This window comes from Lipophrys pholis (genome assembly GCF_963383615.2).
Source record: "Lipophrys pholis genome assembly, chromosome: 13".
In the NCBI taxonomy this organism is placed as follows: domain Eukaryota; kingdom Metazoa; phylum Chordata; class Actinopteri; order Blenniiformes; family Blenniidae; genus Lipophrys; species Lipophrys pholis.
In genome coordinates, this window is record NC_137632.1 from 18,415,254 (window position 1) to 18,438,376 (window position 23,123).

The 23,123-nt window shown below is 40.0% G+C and overlaps 3 protein-coding genes across 4 annotated transcripts; 1 reads left to right on the forward strand and 2 right to left on the reverse strand.

The window, feature by feature from the left end:
- Window positions 1-151: 151 nt before the first annotated feature.
- LOC308118697 (histamine N-methyltransferase-like) lies at window positions 152-3,933 on the reverse strand (the record flags this gene model as incomplete). The annotated part of the gene is made up of 6 exons (XM_080478207.1): window positions 152-510; window positions 934-1,027; window positions 2,199-2,329; window positions 2,686-2,793; window positions 3,193-3,245; window positions 3,803-3,933. 6 exons carry the CDS (start codon window positions 3,931-3,933, stop codon window positions 152-154), a joined length of 876 nt encoding a protein of 291 aa, XP_080334333.1.
- Window positions 3,934-5,910: 1,977 nt separating this feature from the next.
- Window positions 5,911-10,758, reverse strand: rabl3 (RAB, member of RAS oncogene family-like 3). Its single transcript, XM_080477874.1, has 8 exons — window positions 10,683-10,758; window positions 9,983-10,074; window positions 9,473-9,602; window positions 9,281-9,395; window positions 9,030-9,183; window positions 8,120-8,191; window positions 7,740-7,778; window positions 5,911-7,616 (listed from the first exon to the last, which is right to left on the reverse strand). Exons 1-8 carry the CDS (start codon window positions 10,726-10,728, stop codon window positions 7,560-7,562), a joined length of 705 nt encoding a protein of 234 aa, XP_080334000.1. The 5' UTR covers window positions 10,729-10,758; the 3' UTR covers window positions 5,911-7,559.
- Window positions 10,152-22,193, forward strand: gtf2e1 (general transcription factor IIE, polypeptide 1, alpha). Of its 2 annotated transcripts, none has more exons than XM_080477870.1 (6): window positions 10,152-11,088; window positions 12,131-12,426; window positions 12,536-12,693; window positions 18,119-18,314; window positions 18,606-18,841; window positions 21,038-22,193. In XM_080477870.1, the coding sequence occupies exons 2-6, from the start codon at window positions 12,137-12,139 to the stop codon at window positions 21,487-21,489; spliced, it is 1,332 nt and encodes a 443-aa protein (XP_080333996.1). In that variant the 5' UTR covers window positions 10,152-11,088; window positions 12,131-12,136; the 3' UTR covers window positions 21,490-22,193. The 2 variants fall into 2 exon arrangements, with proteins under 2 accessions (XP_080333996.1, XP_080333997.1); XM_080477871.1 differs by having other exon boundaries at window positions 10,899-11,088; window positions 21,041-22,193.
- The last annotated feature ends 930 nt before the right edge of the window (window positions 22,194-23,123 follow it).

Sequence of the window (23,123 nt, forward strand, 5' to 3'; positions counted from 1 at the left end):
ACACATTGGCTATGGATGGACTTTGTTGAAAAGTGTATTAGTGATTTAGTACAGTGACTCAAAGTGGACTAAGAGGGGGGAAATGATTTGACCAGACTTATTGCAAATGCATAGAACAGAGAAAGATACTCTTAATGATCATTTGTCAAACTTAAGCATGAACAAGAATGCAGCTGAAGGAGCTGTCAAAGAAAACCCTGCCATCTTTAATTGTGCTGCATTTGTCTCTGAGAAGATCCAGAAGGCCGGCTCTGATGTCTGGTGTGAAGGACTGGCTAAAGTGATCTTTTAATGTCATGAAACTCAGCAGACGTTCTCCAGTGGTGCTGCTCGGATTGAAGCACTCAGTGATGTCGAATGAGTCTGGGATCACAAACTCATCATATTTCAGACCCTGGCTCTTCAGAAAGGCAATGACATCTCCAGAGTGTATTTTTGGTTCGTCGGTGGTGGTACCAGCACAAAGCTCCTTCGAATAAGTCTTCCACATGGTGACCCAGCTAGAGGTGGCTGGATGGTAAAGAAAGCAAACAATTACACAAAAACATCCAGAAATAAAATATCTATCTTACAATAAAACTGATATATGCTATCTAAATAATATAAGAATTCTCACAGTTGGTGGATCTCATAGATTCAAATATTCCTATGGTAGCCCCTCTTTTTGATTAATCAGAATTGTGTATTTAGAACTCAGTATTCAAATCAGAATTTATTCAGCACAGATCAAACATAAACATGTTTTCACATCACACAAAGACAAGCAACTTTTTCCCACGTTAAAGCCAAATTCATCAAAGAGTAAAATAAATCAAAACTACCTCAACTTTACTGCTACAGGAAGTTTCCCGAAGAGGTGTAATTCAGAAATACTCTTTCATTTTTACAATATATCAAACTTACAAGAGTGATTTCAAACTGATGCTTGCTTACCTGCATTTAGGATGATCAGAAGCCTGCCGTTATTCTTCAGAAGACTGTGATGAAACTTGAGCGTTTCATGGAAGTCTTTCAAATAGTAGACCATCTGTTGAAGAAAGTGTCACTGAAAACATCAATTTTGAATTTTCTGAAGAAACATACATGCAAATAACATGTGTTTCATTGAAGGAAATCTCCATGGACACCTTTATTAAATGTAGTGTAGTGTAGTGTAGTGATGACCGATTCATGAACTAATCAGGCACATCATTAAAAACAACAACCTCGGAGTAAGTTGGCTGATCCTGTGCTGACAGTAAAGCATCAATATATTAAAGCTGGGAAGGCTTCAAAGTCTCAGTTTTTTGTTTTTTTCACATAATAATGAATTTTCTCGCCATCACTTGGCTGGTAAAAACACTACGTGGAAGTTCCCATGATGAAGGAGAAAATTAAATCACTTAAAACCAGGCGATGTTCCACAATCACTCTGTGGACCATTTGCCATTTTTGTAAATGTTATTTGGGTTCAAACAACACACGACAACATTTACTAGCCTGTAAATGAATCTTGGCCAACAGTGATCATGTTTCAAGTTCAGAGAGATCCCAACAACCACCAAACATATACAACAACATTAAAGCTGTAAGCAGAGTCGAACGGGCTGAACAGAGCATGTACGTCTCACTTCCTGTTTCTAGCAGGTGGCGGAATGCCCGATACACACACACACACACACACACACACACACACACACACACACACACACACACACACACACACACACACACACACAGATACATACATACATACATACATACATACATACATACATACATACATACATACATACATACATACATACACGTGGACAAAAACATATCCTTCGCCCCAACATTCATAGGCAAAGGTAATAATAATAAACCCCAGGGTTTCAATGGAGTCCTTCAGTTCTTTTAGTGCCCTGATAAGCTGGCGTTTCAGCCATCATTTTCTGGTTTTATTTGAAGTCTGTCAGATTTCTAAGCCTGTCCATTTTATTACTTTTCAACTCTATATCCATCAGGGGTCAAGATTAACAAGATACTTAATGTTACTCATCCTTCAGTCATTCTAAAGACTGAAGGGTCATTAGACTGACTGTTACATGTACATAGATCAGCCAATCTATATACATGTAGCACTGTTCAGTTTGAGCAACGTACAGGTCATCATGGAGACAAAAGACATTTAAACAAGATCTACTTCAAATAAGTTAGTGAGATAGTCATAATACATGAATCATGTGTATGAAGTCAAACTTCTTCATGTCTTCTTTTGCTTTCACTTGCTTCTCGTAGTCCTCACTCGGCATGATGTGCCAAGTGAATGGGATCTTCTGCAGGTTGGCTGTATTCGCCAGCAATGCTTGAAGGTGGACATAGAAAGAATAAGAAAACTGATTACCTGGTCAGTTTGTCTGAGTATACATAGAGTAGGTGAAGATGTTTAATTGTCAACGTACAGCACAAACAAATCATACACAAAACCTATGTTAGCTCTCACCATCCATGAAAACATACAGCTCTAAATACATCCCACTGCTCTTTATGGGCATATAACTTTGTGTCACACCCAATATCAAAGACAGAGGAAAAAAAAAAAAGCTTTCAAGTTACAATGACCAGAAATATTTAAGACTGATGACTGTAACATGAACAGGAGTGTAAATAATATCATTTTCTTCCTGTATCTGATTTTAGTGACGGGGGAATCATCATTACCTTTGAAACGGTCTGTGAATTGAATGCTTCCTTCCACAATATCAACCGCGATGGGCACGGCAGGAGAAACAGACTGGAGTAAAGATAACATCTCCACATCCATCTCACCTGGAATAAATAAAGAATTTTGAAAATCAGTGTCTGTGTTTGCTGCTATCAAAGGAATGGGACAAAATGTGAATGTGTATGCACACACACACACACACACACACACACACACACACACACACACACACACACACACACACACACACACACACACACACACACACACACACACACACACACACACACACAAACACACTCAGTTTCACTCATTCAATCATTGACTTTGGTTTTCGTGAGTTTAATCATGAACAGTAAAGTACAACATGTATTCACTTTGATAGTCCACTCACTGAACTTATTCCTCCCACACATTCTGTTAAAGAATGTTCATATTCTTAATGTTACACACATGAAGGCACAGTAAGTTCCTTGGTTTAAGAGAGTAACTTTATCTCTTACCTCCCCCACTTCCAACACCAAGAACATCCAGGCTGCTTTTACCAGCTCCAATTCTACACCAACAGGGAAAAGGTAGAAACATAAAACAGAGAACAGGAAGAAAAGAAAATTATTAAAACAAGACTCAAGTTATAGAATTTACTTAATTGTCCATTTAAACAAATAGCCTTTCAGATTATCATCTGCCTTTCAGATCTGCTATCAGTTTATCATTTAATTAATGTATATTTTGTAAAAATCAATCACAGCAGTTTTTCAATATGCTTGGCTTATATCTAGAATGTATTTAATTCATATTTTGGTAATATATCTCATTTTGGTCAGCACAAGTGTGCAAAAATACATCAAACAGTCTTTTCATCAATTAAAAACACGACCTGAGGACGACATTATGTTGTATTTCGACATAAACTGAATTACATTCATTTCTAACTTTTTTATCCTGAAGTAAGAAAAATATAACTTTTACATAACAAATACATTTGTTTTGCTCCGGACTGCGTTATCAAACCATTTAGTTGTCTTACTAGTTGCCGGTTGCTTATAGTCATGAACAAGAGAAAAACACATTGGTTACAGTTAGCGCTGATTTTCTGTCTGTTTACTTTACCTTTCAAATTCTGGTAGCAGGATGTGACGAAGATGCTGGAGTTGGACTTCATGTTCTTTAGTGTGTTCCAAGAAGAAATCGAAGTTTTCGATAAAGGTCCCGTCATAACAAGTCTGCTCTCCAGTAGCCATGATCGATTTCTGCTATTTTTTAAGAAGAAAATGGAAAAAAATAACAACTTTCTGAAATAGATTTAGGATGTTTTAGTGTTCAGTAAAGTGGTACCTTTGAATAATTCAAATATCTTTCCAACGGAAAACACCTGCAGCTTCTTCCAGTGTCCTACAGCTTCTGAGGTTTTATCTTGTTGTCATGGGGTTTAGTACAGATTTACTCATAGTTTAATGTGTATCAGAACTGGCAGAGCAGAGTTCACGGGACTCAGGATTGAGCATTAATGAAAATAAGTAAAACTTGTGTAGTGAAATGTGTGATAACATGGAGCAGCCAGGACTCAGGGACACTCGTCACTCAACAAGCAGGAAACACAAGCAGGTTCACAGAAATAACCCCAAAACCACAACTAAACCCAGGGCGAGGAGAAACTTGAGAAACCCATCAAGTTCCTTTTCAAGTCTTGACCAGCTGGACACTCTACTGATTGGGGACTCAATCACCAGGCAAGTCATAATGAGAAAGACTGAAAATCTCAGTGTGGCCGACACAACAGTGCAGGAGCTGACAGCGACGTTACCCACTATTTTGTCTCCACATCCCAGCCACATGAACATCGTCATCCATTCAGGCTCCTTCGACATACTGCGGAGCAAGGCTGGTTCTGAGGTCCTGAAAAATTACTTTTCTCCACTAATGGAGACTCTGAAGGAGTTCGAGCCCCAACATGTTTTCATTTCAAGCCCCATTCCAACCCTGGGAAAAGGAATTGAATCTTTCTCTCGCCTAATAGCCTTGAATACGTGGCTGACTTCAACATGCATCTCCAATGGGACAAAGTTCATCGACAACTTCAACCTGTTCTGGAAGTGGAAGGACCGCTTCAAACCGGACAGGATTCATCCGAATATCACTGGATCCAGACTGCTCGGCGCCAACATACGTCACTCCCTCGGGATAACGCATTCAAAAAGGGACATGACTATAACCACCAAGGACACGGGCGATGATAGAGACTCAGGATCCACCGTTCCCGTCTCCGGTGTTCCCGTGCCCCAGATAAACCAGAAGAACTAGAAGGACCTCTCTGCCCTAGTCCACGACCCAACCCCCCCTGCCTTCGCTATCTCCTGATGTACTACAGAGAGTCAACAGCTCTCTTCAGACGGGTGTTTTTCCAAAAACTCCAAAGACAGCCATTATCAAAATTCTTTTTAAAAAATAGTAATCTGGATGCTTCAGTAATTAGTAATTACAGGCCCATATCAAACCTGCCTTTCTTAAGTAAGGTTATTGAAAACGTAGTTTTTACAAAACTTAATGCTTTTATGGGACAAAACAATTACCTAAATGTTTTCCAGTCTGGATTTAGGTGAAACCACAGCACTGAAACAGCTCTTATTAAAATGCTGAATGACATCTACATGAGCAGTGACACTTCCAGAGTCTCAGTTTTAGTGTTACTGGATCTTAGTGCTGCTTTCAACACAGTTGACCACAACATTCTGTTGGACCCACTGGAAAAATGGTTGGGAATTTCTGACGCTGCACTAAGTTGGTTTAAATCGTACTTGCAAGAAGGCGACTATTCTGTGTCAATAGCTGATTATGAATCTGAGCAAATTAAAATCACTTGTGGGGTTCCTCAAGGCTCCATCCTTGGGCCCCTTTTATTTAATATCTACATGCTATCACTGGCTCAGATCATGGAACATTAAATCATCTCTTATCATAATTACGCAGACGACACACAGCTCTATATATCAGTGTCAGTGAATGACCACGCCCCCTTTGGCCCCTAAAGAAGAAAGGTTAAAGGTCAGTGCTCATCTTGACTCCAGGTCACTCAGGACATCAAATCAGGCCAGAAATCTGGGTGTAGTTCTGGACTCAGACCTGAAATTCAACAGCCACATTAAGACAATAACAATATCAGCTCACATACCATCTGAAAAATATTGCAAGAATTAAAGGATTTCTGACCCAACAAGATTCGGAGAAACTTGTTCACGCATTTATTTTCAGTAGGTTAGATTATTGCAATGGTGTGTTTACAGGCCTCAGTAAAAAAATCTGTCAGACAACTACAGCTCATCCAGAACGCTGCAGCCAGAGTCCTCACCAACACAAAGAGGGTGGAGCACATTACACCCGTGCTCCAATCCCTGCACTGGCTGCCTGTGCGACAAAGGATTGGCTTCAAAATCTTCCTTCTGGTCTATAAAGCTTTGAATGGTCTTGGGCCTAAATACATCTCAGATTTACTTGTGGAATACACCCTCCAGATCTCTGAGGTCCTCAGATAGACATTTACTCAGTGTTCCTAGAGTCAGAAACAAACAAAGTGAAGCAGCTTTTGGTTCCTGCGCACCCCACCTGTGGAACAAACTTCCTGAACACCTGAAGACTGCTTGACACAATCACTTCTTTTAAATCAGGACTTAAAACATTCCTATATGCACAGGCTTTTGAGTGAAAAATAGACTTTACTTTCTGAGTAAACTAATCTTAATAAATCTCTTACCTTATTTATTATACTTTTCTTCCTTATTTGTCTTAATGTATTTCTTTCATTTCTTCTAAAGCTTTAACGTATTTCTTTATTCTGTATTTCTTTGTAAAGTACTGTGAATTGCCTTGTGTTTGAATGGTAAATACATTTGCCTTGCCTCGCCTTGCCTAGCGGCCTCTGTGGAGTGAAGGGAGGGCGGCGCAAAGGATGACGGGAAGCGCTCCTCGTAACTTTGTTAATGTGTTGCTCTGGTTACATGTTATAGTTCCGTGTTTGAGTTTTACCATTATACTGTACTGTAGATGGATGGGGACAAACTGGAGATGAAAAGCCTCCCTCAGATGTTCTGAGGGAAACCACGGAAAAAAATACAATTCAACTTTGAGTGCAAAAAGATCTGGGACATATATTTTAACAGTGACCACATGATGTGCACTAAGTTCGACAGAAAGAAAGGAGGAGTGTGTCAGGTGAGAGACAATATCTGAAGCACAGCAACAGCAAAATACACACATATTGACATAAATGCTTATTCCACAAATTGACATTTATTCATTAAAAAGCATGTTTTCACAAACCGAACAGTACTTTCTGTTGTCTATTCTTTTGCAGGGTGATTCTGGTGGACCTCTCATCTGCAACAGGAAGGTTCAAGGTATACCAGCTTATACCAAGCAAGACTGTTCTGATCCCCACGTCTTCACGAAAGTGAATTACTTCAGTTCGTGGATCAAGAGAGTCATGAACGCATTAGTGAATGTTGCATGAGTGTTTGCTGACCGAGCACATTGCCTGTTCTATACTGGCTGGTTAAAATCTAATCAGGCTTGATGAAGCATAAGCTTGTAAAATTGTCTTCACATTTAAGAAAAAGCCATCAAGATTATCTGTGCCAAAAGCATGTGGAAAGAAGAGCTGAATTTAATTAAAACCTTTCCTGCTTTTTCTTGTTTCCATATCTTCACCTCCCAATTGCAAACCCCCTGTGCAAGTTTAACCAGCTATTTACAAATGTGTTTGCTCCAACATATTTCAAACTTTATCGAACGCAAAAAGTGAAGGTGGAAAGGTTGTTGATTTGATGAGTGTCATCCACGGCTGATGCTCCTCAGAGTCACAATCCTGGCTCAGTCAGTCATAATGCAGACTTTTGAAGTTGAACCGTTTTCTGTCTGTGAATCCGGTCATCTGCAGAAACATTTAGAATTGTGCTATTAAAGAGAATAGTTGCTTTCAATACACACTAAAAAAAATGCTGATTTTTCTCCACACTCATTTCACAGTGGGAACAAAAGAGAAAAGAATGCTCACCTGACTTGGATCCCTTGTAAAATATCTCTTTTCGATTACCTATTGGGTAAAAACAGCCTTATCAAACTTACACGCAGAACTCACATCGTTAATAATCGACTAAATAAAAGAAATCTGGATGAGGAACCAAAAACTGCCTTGAAAGGCTTAACCATCCAAATAAAAAACGACTTTCTTCTCAAAAATACAATATTTCCTTATAATGATTAATAAAGGTATGTTACATAGTTTTGATCAGTATAATTCTGTCACATCACATTTGACTACAATATCAGTAGGACCAAACCACATAGTGGTTAAGAGTTAAGTGTAAATCAATGAACAAGAGTAGGATTCTGTTTGAAGACCGTCAATGAAATTACATCAAAGAACTTTCTCACCTTGTCAAAGAACTTGCTGAGTTTCACTGCATTAGATGTGCCTGCAGCAAGATATTTGGGGTTGGTACAGTCCTGGAAACACACAAAAAAAGCACTTCAGCCACACACTAAGAAGTTTTTTTTCAGGTCATTACTTCCAACTTAATATGTTACAAGTATTTATTGCTAAAGTAGATGTCAAGATGACTGGCATGAGGACTTTGAAAAACATTAAAGTCTTCTTGGTGAAAGTGTTGAGTAGGCATCAGCAACTGGTGGCCCCCGATCCGATTTCAAAAGAACAATCGTTGGTTTTACATGTGATTGGAGCAGTGACATTAACTAAATAGCACTTAAATAGCATCCCACTGATTCAATAAACTTAACTTACGCATAGATAGTTCTTTCATATTCTTGTGGTTTAGTCACAATTTGCTCAATGGAGTTTGCGTATAGATTACGTTTTTGTGGCCTTCACAATGATGAAAGTCGCACAACTGTGGTGTAGTTTCCTGCCGTAGCCACCAGATGTCCCCAAAGCCAAGGACATTTCTCTAAAGTTTTATTTTTGGTTCAACATTAATGACATATTTCAAAAACTTTAAATTTACTTTGGTTGACACCTAATTTTTCTGGTCATTGAATAATACAGAGATCTGTTCAATCATCAGTCTTCTATGCACATTTCAACAAAGTTTAAAGTCAAGGGAGTTGAAGTTGAAGCTTTTCCAACTGAAACTGGGTGAAGGAGAAGTATATGCGTTTATCATAGTGCAAAGACAATCACCAACACAAACTCTCACTTACAATTTTGACTCCTTCAACCTTTAACTTACGTTATCTTTCTTATTTTGATTTTGAAAAGTAAAAAAAAAATAGCATAATACAGAATATTAACTTCGAAATGAGTAAATGAAAAAAGTAGACCAACAAGATTGATCTCTTCTGCGTTGAAGTCTTCAGACAGGAAAGCCGTCCTAGTGAGAACTTCACTGCGCTTGCTCTCTGGGATTTGGTCAAACTTGGTTCCAATTAAGAGCAAAGGAACTGGATTCTCAGCAAACTGCTCTCTGTCATAGTCACTGCTGTAAAAGGAAACATATTCATACATTTAGATCTTTTTAAAATGTTACATTATATGCCCATGAAAACAAACAAGTCCAAAGTCAAGCATCAGCTCACCCATTAGACACGATGACTCCTGTTGGAGACGAATCCCTGTTCAATGCTTCCAGAGACCAGCGGTAGAGATTCTGAGAGGATTTCTTATTTGTCAGATCATGTACCAATACAATTCCTGAAATCCACAAAAACAATCAGAACAAATTTCATGAAAGCATAAAACAGAACAATTTAATATTTGCTCAATTTTACCATTGACCGAATTGTAGAAGACCGCTCGTGTGCTTTTGACACTGCTGGCACTGCCGACAGATCCTCCAACATCCCACAGTTCAATGTAGAACGTTTTCTCATCTGGTGTTCCCTCTTTATAGTCTTGAACCTGGGGTGAAATAATTATATTTGACACTTTACATTTTGTCATCCTCTTCTTATACAAAGCCTTTAACACTCAGTATAATTAAAAAAAAAAAAATCTTGTATACTGTAAAGATGCAACATTTTCTGTCAGTAAAACCTTTACTGTTCAATCAGTTGTTGCATATTGAAACACAACCTCTTAGGAAAACACAACAAAGCTTGATCATCATGTAAAAGAACACCTTGCATTTTGACTGTTGTTAACCTGGTTGAAAAGTGGCAGATCTATTTATCAGTTTCCACAAAGAATTATTGTGGATAAGAAAATCACAAAGTAATTTAAATGATCACTTTTAGTGTCATCACAAATGTTTTGAACTCAGATATGCTCCGCCTGCTTACCCGTACATCCACAGAGCATCCAACAGTCCACGATGGATTCCCTAATACCTGATTCTGGCAAAGTAAATGGACCAAGGAGGACTTCCCCACTCCTGCAGCCGACAAGAGAAGGGTGGACCAATTAAAATTAATGCATCTACACATTGGCATAATACTTGTCTGGTGTGTCACAGTGCGTCGTTTCAGATCAAATACTGAAGTGTAGGTCCAGACTCCGTTTAAAAAATTAACAAGTTCGTTTGCGTCAGGTAAATCCACAGTTAATTCTACGATCGACTAATCCAACAAGTTTCTGATGCGAGTGTTGGTGTAGGTACTTGATTCGGCAAAGGTATTTTGGCACAAGTTCTACTTTCAGCAATAACATTTATTTATATAGCACCATTCAACACAAGGAAAGTCAGTGCTTTACACGGAAATAGAATAGATATATTAAAATGAGAAGATTACGCAAATGTTAAGGCCTAAAATAAGCACCTTTAACAATTATTATATGATGTTTCAGAGTAAAGTATAGGTTCATTGACAGGCAAGTCAAGTATCTGACGTTTGCTACTGCACGAGATGCACTTCCTCGAAAGAAATTTGAAGGGTATCTAAAATAAGACATATTCATGAAAAATGAACACACATATCTAAAAAAAAGAATACTACACTTTCATATAAAGCGTATAGATTGGGAAAGAGCTCCATGGCTTACCTGAATCTCCTAAAACTAGAACTTTAACTCTGTCAAGTGAAGCCATTTCTATCGTAAACAGGAAGTAAATCGTTAAATCATCACCTTTGCTGCGTGCTTTCTTTAATTTGATTGGTCGATATAACTCGTCATCTAGATTCAGCACTTTCATTGGACAATACATACTTCAATCATAATCCCACGTTCCTATTGGCTCGTTGCGGTTGTTTGTCCTTCCGGTGTTATCTTCACAAACGAAGGAGCGAAGCATGCTAGCCGGTGAAGAAGTTTAACAATTTGAAGTCCGGATGTGTTTAAAGAGGGTCCACTTTCTTTCCTCGGGACAGAGAGAGAGTTAGTCGTTACTCTGAAATGACTTAAAGTGGAGGGTTTTTTCTGCTTATAGGAGGACGAGAAGGATTGCCGGGTAAGAATAACTATTATGTGGCTAACGGCTTCCGAAAGGGAAGTTCATGTTGGACACTAATTTAGTTCAATGGGAGGTAATTTGTTAGCTTTATGATCGCTATAACTTAATTTAGCTGACGTGCTGCGTTCGTGTGCATATTTTCTTTGCCTACACACTTCTGTACTTTTAGCTTTACATCTTTTCTTTCCAGTCTTTTTTCGAAATGGCCAACTAAAGCTAAGCAACATCAAGTTATCACTTTCCATCAGTCAGGTTTAGCTCAATGAGAAATGACGATGTCATCCTGAATCCCAAAATAAGGATATAAAGGTTCACAAACAATGTGAAAGACACAACGTAAATCTGTCTTTTTACTTTGTACGTGGTTTATAATGTGACTAGAGACAGAGAATAGGTATAATAACTACAATCACTTTCAGTGTATAGTTGTTCTGCAAAATATAATTTGGTTTCCATAAAACTTTCTGTAAATAACATCTTTTTGTATTTTTTACAAATCGCTATTAAATCGGTATGTATTTATAAAAGACACAAAAAGTCAATAACTAAATTCCCCAAGTTTTCCAATCCTCCAAGAGATTATGAAACTGATGTGCAGTGGAAAAAACTTATGAACACATTCAAAACACATCAAGAAGAACGTCAGTATGAAGCTTTTTGGGACTGTTTCCACACGATTGTAGAGATGTTTTAGAAAATACAATCAATGTGATTAAAAGGTCCTTTTAATTTTGGTTTCAGCAAAGAAAAAATACATTGTGTTAAGGATTCATACAATTTTGCATCTGGGACTGTGCTGCCTATTATCAGTTGCTTACTTGTATATTTTCAGCTACAGGTTTAACATGCACTCAATACGATCCACAGTCATGTTCGATATACCGTATGCTTTTGTAGGGTACAATGCCTTGTACTGATATGCAGTACTGTGCATAACTTGCTCTTACGACTGATGAATTCGCCTGCTCTCACAATACTTAGGAGCAACAAGCCGCCTCTCCCCTTTCAACTTTTACACAGCGCTCATTTCTCTCCTCAGCCAAACATGATTGAACCGGAGCTCCTGACCGAGGTCCCTGCAGCACTGAAGCGGCTGGCCAAGCAGGTCGTGAGGGGTTTTTATGGTATTGAGCATGCCCTGGCTCTGGATGTGTTGATCCGCAACCCGTGTGTGCGTGAGGAGGACATGCTGGAGCTCCTCAAGTTCGACCGCAAACAGCTGCGTTCGGTGCTCAACACCCTGAAAGCAGACAAGTTCGTCAAGTGTCGTATGAGAGTAGAGACGGCCCCTGATGGCAAGACAACGCGACACAACTACTATTTCATCAACTACAGGTTCCACATATGTTTTGTTGTATTTGGTATCACAGTAACGCTAAATAACCCGACTACCTTTTCTATTGTTTTCATTTTTTACCTTCTTTATTTTTTATCTTTTCCTTAGGGTACTGGTTAATGTGGTCAAATACAAATTGGATCACATGAGGCGGCGCATCGAGACAGATGAGCGAGATTCCACCAACCGCGCCTCCTTCCGCTGCCCCTGCTGCTTCTCCACCTTCACTGACCTCGAGGCCAACCAGCTCTTTGACCTTATGACAGGTAAACATTAAGCATGAGGTAGTTGTAGATATACAGCACATTAATGGTGTTAATCTTGAATGTGCTTTGCCTGCTTGAATATACGGTTTGCATGGCTGGAGAATTATTGATGTCGACACAATTTAGAGGGAATTTGTTGTGATGGTATCGTTGTGACATCTTGGTAAAAATGCACAAAAAGACAATATTTAAGCATGCAACAAGTGTATTTGCAAAAGATATTGTACATTCCAGTGACAGCATGCAGGAAATGATAACAAACGAGTGAAACCTACTCTTACCATTAATATTTATTCAATATCCAGTGTGTAATGCATATTACATTAAATACAAAAAAATCTATCAACACTGGTGAAATAGCCCATTATGTTTTAGGCCTACTCATTTTCACAGTCCTGCTCAGTCACCATTTAAGTAAACACAAGAGCATTCAAGTGAATTGATGAAGGCTTGCAGACTGACTGCTGAGCCAGGTAACTTCTGCAGTTTAACTAAACGATGAAATCTGTCCTGGTTGCTTGGACACCGCAGTTGCAAGTTCTCCATGGTGGGAGTATGTTCTGTTAATACACTGCTCATAATAATAAAGGGAGCGCAAATAACACATCCTAGATCTCAATTAATGAATTATTGCAGTTTAAAGTCTTTATTCAATATATAGTAGAGTATGTTGAGAACATAACCTAAAAATTATCAATGTAAAGCAAACTTATCCCATGGAGGTCTTTATTTAGAATCATACTCAAAATCAAAGTGGAGAATCACATTGCAGGCTGACCCAACATCAGAGAAAATTCCACAAGTCAAGTCAATATGAGGCTCAGTAGTGTGTGTGGCCTCCACTTGCCTGTGTGACCTCCCAACTGCGGCCATCCAAAGAAATGCCTCACCACACCATTACTGACCCTCCACCAAACCGCTCATGCTGGAGGATGTTGCTGCAGCAGAACTTTCTCCATGGCGTCCCCAGACTATGTCACGTTTGTTACATGTGGTCAGTGTGAGGCTGCTCTCATCTGTGAAGAGCACAGGGCGCCAATGGTCAATCTGCCAATGTTGGTGTTCTCTGGCAAATGCTAATCGCCCTGCACGGTATTGGGCTGTAAGAACAGGCCCCACTTGTGGACGTGGGCCCTCGTAGCACCCTGGTGAAGTCTGTTTCTGACAGTTTGAGCAGAAACATGGAGGTCGCCTGCTGGAGGTCATCTTGCAAGGTTCTTGCAGTGCCTCTCCTGTTCCTTCTTGCACAAAGGAGGAGGTAGCAGTCCTGCCCCCCCTCCATGTCTCCTGGTATCTCCTCCATGCTCTGGACACTGTGCTGGGAGACACAGCAAATCTTCTTGCCACAGCTTGCATTGATGTGCCATCTTGGATGAGCTTCTCAACCTGAGCAACTTGTGTTGGTTGTCGACACGCCTCATGCTGCCTCATGAGAGCACTAACAAAAGTCAATAGTGACCAAAGTATCAGCCAGAAATGATGAGAACAGCAAAGTGGTTTGTGGTCACCACCTGCAGAATCACTGCTTTATAGGAGTTGTCTTGCTAATTGCCTCTCATTTCCACATGTTTCCACATTCACTTGCACAACAACAGGTGAAATTGATTCACAATTAGTGTTGCTTCCTAACTGGACAGGTTGATTTCACACCAGTGGGATATACTTGGTGGTTTATCTTTATTACCAACAATTAGTATTAAATTAGTGACTGTTTGTACCAAAGATCACAAAAAATGACAAGATTGAAATATAGCTTGGATGATTTAAAACAACTATGACACTTCACATCTTTTTTTTTTTTTATGGCAAATTCTTCTCATCTATTGAATCAACTTTGACTTTTTAGCCAACCTTTTCTTATGAAGCATGATGTTGTGGCTCACGGCTCTTCTTCACCCTACAGCCTGTTGAAACTCTGAGCAGCCTCTTTTTTTTACTCTCAGATTGAGGTGGCGAGCTCATCAAGTTTTCCACACAGTTTGTGAGGTTTCTGCAGACCTGATGTGTCCACTTCAAAAACGTAAAATCACATGAAACAGCAACTCGTAAACGTCAAGCATTAAATGTGGCTGTAAAGTTGAGTTGACTAATCTGCACAAGCCTGTTTTCAAAAATGGTGGTTCAATCAAGAATGAAATGACACAGATGTCCATGAAATCTCTTGTGTAAATAATCATGTAGAGATTATATCAATAATTAGTAACTGTTGTTCATATTCAGTTTTGTGGAACAAATGAATCTGCAAGGGATGTATTGCAGAAGAGCCGTCTCCTGTATGTAAATGAAGACTAGACAGGGAGTTTATGGTGTGTTTGGTAGACGACCTCTAGATGGCAGTGATGACAGTGTTTTCAGAAATAGCACCACCTCTGTGCTTGCTATTAGGGCTGGATTGATGTTAATTGAAGCCTTAACTGGGGTTAATGATGCTTTAGTGGCTCAGTATTTACCAGCAGCCATGCAGTTTGCACTGATGAACATTGTGCCACGTCTAAGTTGACTTAATGTTGGCAGTGTTTAGAAAATACACTTTCAATGTCTTGTAAGTCAGCGCTGTGTCCTAACCTATGCAATGGGGAGCAACGGTAAGTGTTCCACATTCGACTAAATGGACTGATATACTGCTGCCTATCTTATTTGCAGACCTATTTGTGTGTGTAATAGCACATATGAGCTGATCCTTCCTCAGTCCATGCAGCAGTTTTAGAGATGAGTTGTATTCTGTCTACTGTGCAAGAAAATGCTTATTTCCCTGTTGACGAATCAGGTTTTCTTGCCAGTGAGGTTGGACAGATTGAAACTTCGTCCAAGTTCTTCTCTGTTCTGATTAATGCTTAAAATTGGAATTGTCCAGTGAGGTTGACAGGCTGATTCTATTGGGAGATAGAAAGAGGTTTGTTTAACGTTATCCTCGTGAATGTTCATGTAGCACTTTCTGTCGTACTACATTTCTGCATTATTTTGCTGTTACTCTCCTCATCTCTCTGTTTTTCTGTCCATCTGCCCCTCTCACAAACTGCTTCAGTGTGGGCTGGCAGCTGTCTGAAACTGTGTTTGCAAACAGGACTCGCATCACCCACTTCGAAGTAGGAGGTATTCATTAAGTTGTGCTGGCGTACATGTTTGACATGTAAGAGCCTTACACATGGGACACAACACCTATTTGGCCTACATGCGATGTCGCCTATGTTGCTTAACTGTGTATTTCCCCCACAAATTCCAACATGAATCTCCACTCTGTCAGTCAAGTACAGTGGCCAGCTCATGTTTCTTTATTTAAATACATTTTTAGAAATATATGCTGGCTATATATTTTTTTTTTTAAGTAATTTGCTGTACCACTGAGGAGCTATTGTGAATCATTCCATTTCACTACAGTAAATTGTATGAGATCAGCAAGCTTTTTAAAAAGGCCACTGTTCTATTTTTTGCTGAGAACTGTCTACCTCACTTGTTCTTGCTCCTACCTTTGGAATAAAAATCAATTGATATATACTGTATGCTGCTCAGGCAGGCGCATACTGCAGGTCACACTCATAGTGGTATTGTGGGAGGGAATATGGAACGTTTTTAGGTCAAGATGAATTAAGTAACCATGGCGTTTAGCGGGTATTGACTCAAGTCTCAGTGTTTACATTAATAAGTCAAGTAAATAAGGTGAAGAGAATTGACTTGGCCTAAGTGCTCAGTGTTCACTTTATTTAATAGGAACTAGGTTGGCTGTGTGCACTTTGAGATTATTTAATCTTTCACAACTCTAAAAAGAAGTTGCATGTTTCATTAATGTTACGTAATCATTTCTACTTTAAAATGTGTTCTGTAGTCCGTGAAAAAGCATATCTCAAGCATGTGTGTGATGGGAGCATCCAGCTTGGCCCAGCACACTTGGAAGAGATTCTATCTCAGTTCACCTTGGAGTGACTTGGGTCGTCTGGGGCATCTTCTCTCTCCATGATACTGCTACTTCTGCCCTATAAGGACTAAGCAGCTAAAAAAAAAACATGTGGGGTAAGTCTTTTTCTGACACGAGCTTGGGTTTGCTTGACAACAATGTCATCAAACTGTTGTGCTTCTGAGATTATATTAGAAGTTGGCAGGTCTGTAGCTATGTGATGCATTAAAATCTAGATTATCTCTTCCAGTAAGCTCTTTCACTTAGTTTTGGTAGTCAGCCAGCTCTCTCTCCTGTTTCAGCGGATCCATTCAGTATCAGTTCTTGCTGTGAGTGTCGTAACTCAGCACCCTGACAGATGCTGACAAAACAAATACCTGGAGTTTACCTGGTGGTCTGATAGACTCTATGTTTCTGCAGGGCCAGCAACACTCGGTGTGACCTCGCAGCCATTTGAAATGTTGGAAGTAATTTTTGCGAGTGAGATCAAACTGACCACGAGAAGATTTTCCTTTGAGATGAGGCTAATGCCACACTATCTCATACTCACTATCTGAGAAACTCTTGCACCTGTTCTTGGCGGGATCCACTAAAGTGGAAGTTCAAATGTTGCATATTGTCAGTGTATACAAAAACAAAGTTGGAATACTCGTTCCATACCTCAATATTTGTTTTAATTGAACAATTAAATGTCCGGTTCAAATAACAGGATCCTTGACAAACTAGGGCACACACTCTTCATGAGATTCAGTTGATGAATTCAATAAGAAGAGCAAAAGTTTCTTGCACTCGCTTTTGCACCCGTTCACACTGAGCAGGCATGGGGTCTGTGCTGATGCTGGCACACTTCCCATTATTGAAACAGATGGTCAAACGCGCCCTTCTCGTACTGGTAGAAGATGCAGTTTGGTTGTTTGCACAGTGCACACAGTTCCCTAAAGTCTTCACAAATATATTGCGTTTATATACATAATTGCCCTCCATAAAAAAGACACGGGTTGAGGCGAGCCATCTTTAAAGTTGTAAAACGGCTCTTCTGGAAATGTGCTGGTTGAAGGCTTTGGTGAAAGATGATGCCAGTGAAGCCCTCACTGTTAGGAGTGAAGGTATGGGTGGGTTTAGTGAGACCTTTTGGTCCAATGATGATATTGGATTTGTCACAGTTCTGCGTGTGAAGATTTGTTTGAAGCCAAGATTTTAATTTAACAACAGACACTGTCCGGGTTGAGTGGATGGTAGTGGAGATGAGGGCAACTTTCAGTTGTATAAGTTGTCTCAGCAATGTAGGTTAAAATCTTTGTTTCACCCTCCTACAGAACTTTCAGAAGAATATATAGGTTGTTGCTTAGTGTTTTACTTGTAAGGTATAGTTTATTATGAGTAATTTGTAAGAGTGCAAATAATTTGACCAAAAAGAATCACAGGGAAAAAAAAGCATATAGTGGCTTACTTTCTGACCTCTGTCAGTCCTCGTCCTTGATATCTGCTTTTGCTTAAAGTTGTTGTTTTTTGTTGGGGGGGTTTTCCCTGCAGATACGTTTCGCTGTACCTTCTGCCAGACAGAAGTGGAGGAGGATGAGTCAGTTTGTCCTGACGCCAGGACCCTGGTGGCACGCTTCAATGAGCAGATCGAGCCCATCTACGCGTTGCTACGCGAGACCGAAGATGTTAATTTGTCCCACGACCTGCTGGAGCCCGAACCCTCCGAGATCCCCGCTCTCAAACAGAGGTTAGTTTTTGATAAGGCTCAAAATCAAACATCACTTAATATCACCTCAGCTACTATCTCTTCTGTCCGTCTGTTTTGCATCTGGGGTCGAGCTCTCTCACAGCTAATGTGTATTTTCCCAATTAATAGCAATTAAGGTTACCAACAAATATACCTCAATTTCATAGCTGAGCCACGGGGGAATTTTACTCTTCCTGGTCGCAGTAAAAATCCAAAATGTGTTTCTTGGTTAACTCATAATTTGGCCATTGTATTTCGCTTCAAATGATATTTGCTGAATATTTCCTCTAGCCGTGAACGCGCTGCAGCTTCTGGAGCGATCGCCGGCGGCCCTCATCGTGAAGCTTGGTCCAACAAAGGGTCGGCCTACGCTGACCTGTACACGCAGAACGTGGTCATCAGCATGGAGGAACAGGATGCGCAGCAGAAGCAGGCCAGTGAGGGCAAGGCACCCAAGGAGAGGCCCGTCTGGTTGACTCAGAGCACCGTGCAGGGTGCCTACAACGAGCCCGACATCCTCAAGAGCAGTGAGTGGAACCCCCACCCCCCCTTTTGTTGTTTTTATCGACATCAAAAGCTTACAAATCTCAATAATAATCAACATTCTTAAATTAGTGAAAATGTTGGCCCAAGAGGAACCGCTTTAATTTCCTCCATCAGGTTATTTGTTTTCATGTATGGTTGGTTGGTTAATTGAATAAAAACTTATTGACAGAATTTTTTATAAATCAAGAGGCTAACGGATAATGTGACGAGAAAGAAGTGATTTAATGAGATCCTATTCTCACAGTTGAGTGCCCTTTTCTTATAACCAGTACAATTAAATTATATGCAGGCTTTTGTCAAAGGAATACAATAAACTACACTTTAAGAACAAGAAAAAAAAAAAAGATATTACTACCTCTAGTGCACAGCTCCCTTCGCATTCTTTTTGCATTCTTTAAAGACCATCATACTACATGGAAACTTGTTCTATGTTCCGTTAATCCACAGTCCTGTAGCAACAGTTTGGACAGCATGTGTCCAGGGTGCTGTTATCCATCAGGTCGGCAGGAACAGTCTCGGTCATGAGAAGATTTAGAGGGCTGAGATCATCTTCCAAATCTTTTACGGCACTCTGGACTTTGTTTGTAGCCAGCTGTGAAACCACACATTCTTCAGGAAGCAGGGCCAGCACTGTCAGGTCCTCCCAGAGGGTCTGTGGACATTTTAGCGTTCTTATAAAAGGGATGTAAATATGTTCCTCTAGTCTGATAGGATATTGAAATCTTGATTTTTGTGTCTCGACCATTATTCCACTGTTTGAGTTTTCTCTTGATACAAACCAAGAAAAAATAAATAAATTCTCATTATTAATATAGGTGTTCTCCAAAAAGCTCTCTGAGAACTGAATCCTTGGAATAAAACAAACATACAGATTCATAAACAAGCTTTTGACAAACTGAACTAAATATTTAATAACAGGATTAATACAGTGAAGACAGAATAAACGGTAATGCCAATACACTTTCTTTTTTTTTTTTTGCAGTTCTTCCATTCCAGCCTTCTCTTCTGTCTTAATCTTGAAATCTTTCACTTGGTGAATCAGACAGAAAGCAAAATTTGACATTGAAATCGCTCCCACTCTCGGCTGCTGTTTTCACCCTCATTAATCATGAATGGTGTTGCTTGGCCGAGGCTGGGCTTGTTGAACACGCCGAGAACACGTTTTCTTCTGCAAAATAGCAACATGGGGATTAGATGGACTACAAAAAGCACAACCTTGGCCCTCCACCATTAATTCCTCCTCTCTGACCTTTTAATTTCAATCCCTGTTCACGTTCCTCTCAGAACAGGTTATTACAGGTCAGCTCAGGTTATCGCCCTCCGTCACAGACGCTCTCAACAAGCCTGTTATTGTGACATTGTTTCTCCAAGGGCATGCAGCAATCAGAGCCCGCTGTACCATAATTGCTTAATTGAAATAATCAGGGTCTTGACGATCGTACAGGCGAGCTGGGTTTGTACAGGAATACGATTTGCTCTTGTGGAAATTGCATGAATTATTTCATTATTACATCCTGTCTCTGAGGTGTGTGCATCTCTGTGATGATCCTGTTGCTTGGAACTTGGAAACAGACATTCCCGTTTACCACATATTATCTACTAATCTATTTTAAAATGTGGACTAAAAATGTCCCACAAATATTGAGTTTCCACATTTTGTGATGAAGTACTGGTTTCCACAATCATACATTTATGGTAATTCTACCATCACTAGTAATATAACTCCAACAATTCTAATGATTATTACGTACTACAGCCTCCACTTGTCGCTCCAATGATGACTAAGTTTCAGTTATTACAGCTAAATATGGCTTATGAGACAACTGCTATTATTGCTGCCAACATATGCTAACCGCTGATTTTGAGTTAATGTTGTAATGTTTACGTAATATTTGTTTTCTTTAACTCAGTTTGCCGTTCGAAGCCGGGTTTTCTTTTGTTTTTATTGAAGGAGCTCCAGCTGTGTATCTGTACGTGTTCACTTTTTAATCGTTTTCAAGGGTTGATGTCATGACTGCTGTTTTTCTTTCATTACCTTTTTATTTCAAGATTTAGATGAGAACAAAAATACAACCTTCAGACAGTCATAAGTTTTGAGACAAATTAAGAAAAATGACTCCTTTTTTCCCCGACTGTTTATGGATTTGTATGATTCTTATGGGAAATCGTTGCTTCAGCAGGTGGAGATATCTCTGGAGCTCAAGACGGGGCTGCCGCTCATGGCATCGGTCAGACGGATGAGAATGAGGAGGTGATGCGCGCTCTGCTCATCCACGAGAAGAGAGCTGTTGCCGGACCGGGTGGGGGCGGAGCGAGCGCCGCAGCCCGGAGCCTCGCCTCCGGCAACGCCAGCGACTCGGAGAGCGACACCAGCGAGTCGGACGACGATTCCCCCGCGGCTCCTCCCCCTGCCACCGCACCTCAACACAGGGCCAACGAAGAGGAGGAGGACGATGACGACGACGAGTTTGAGGAAGTCGGGGACGAGCCGATGGTCATGGTCGGAGGTCGGCCTTTCTCCTACAGGGAGGTTAGCCAGAGACCAGAGCTGGTGGAGCAGATGTCTTCACAAGAGAAGGAGGCCTATATCGAAATGGGACAGAACCTTTTCCAGGACATGTACTACTGAACGCACATACGGGATTTTGTACATGCCAACCTTCACACACAATCTACACACATTTACACTCGTATCTGTGAAACATTTTTTTCAAGAAACCATAATGCTGCTTTTTAAGTATTGAGTCAGCTGTCTGAATCTTCAGTGTAACTACCAAGGATGTGCTTTCACAGTGTTGTCCAACTGATTGTGCTTGTAGTATTTTCTCCAAAGTATTTTTGAAAATCACCAAACCAGATCAAATCTGGTAAGTTACAGAGTGCCAACTTGCTTTTCTTTTCCTGTTCTTTTTTTTTCCGGCTACAAGTGGAGCAGGTTGCCTGCATCATTTGCATCAGTTTCACACGACCATGTCTGACCATGTCTGACCGCTCGCATACACATAATTGGAGGCTGTGTCTGAGAACTGCTACACGATGTGTCTGCACATAGCATGAGGGCTGAAATATGACGAATGGTGGCTGATGGAGAGTTGAAGTGATTACTGATGCGTTCGCTGTGACGGCGAGGCGACAGTCGAGTGAAGAAGTTTGATTGAAAAGCTTAACTCAGGCAAACACAAGAGAGATTAAATAAATGGGTTAACTTTTGTTATTCAAAACTATAATAAATTGGTATTGTAGTACAGAGTGCATATGAGGCTCATAAATGTGTTCACATCAAATGAATCAGGTTAACTTTGGAAAATGAATAAAAGCATTTCATAACATTCCACTTCATAGTCAGTTCTTCCCAGCGAGACCTTTCGTGTCCTGTCAGGTCAAATAGATGACAAGGTGCCATGCATATATATGAAGCAAACGCACAACCATCACTTCTTCAAAAGGATTTACAGGGTTTTTCTACATCGACTGTTGATATAACCAGAGCCACCTACTGCTCTGTGTCAGTCTTAAAATCAATGTCCCCACCCCTTTTTTTTTTTTTTTTTTTCTTTTTGAACCTGTGTGACATATTAAGCAGGAGAACATTTTGTTCTTCAAATTGATCTGTTAAAAACCTATAAAATGTCAGTGTAATGATTCAAGTGAGTTTGACAACAACCAGATCAGAGCGTCTCCAAAACTGCTGCTTCTTTGGTGTTGCTGGTCTGCAGGCTGTGGGAAGGGAGGAAGGAAAATGACTGAGTTGAATGGCTGGAAAAGTGTCATTGATGCCCGTTGGAAGTGACGCTCGTCTGACCTACCAGAAGTCATGAACCTGAAATGGCTGCAGAAGATCAGGTTGGTTCAGTTACACTGTTGTTGACGCATCAATATCGGACCGAGTAATGCATTTTATTTATAGGCGCTTTTCAAAACACCAAAGGTCACCTCACAATGTCTTGCACTATCAGAGAGGAACTTTTTTCACTCCCAAATTGTTGAAATCCTCATTTACAATAAAGCTTGACTGTTTTGAATTATTTAACTGAACAGAAGTCAAAAAAATCAAATAACTAATAAAGGCATTTATTACTTTTTAAAATAGTAAGAAACTCATTTTCAGTAACTTGGAGAACTGCTGAGGAGTCACACCAGTGTTTAAAAAATTAACATCCTAAACCTTACCTCGAAACATTTTTTCACATAAAACGTGAATTTCCAACGTTTGGATTTGCTCTTTTTCCCCTTAAAGTGAATAATGAATACAGTTTATATCCT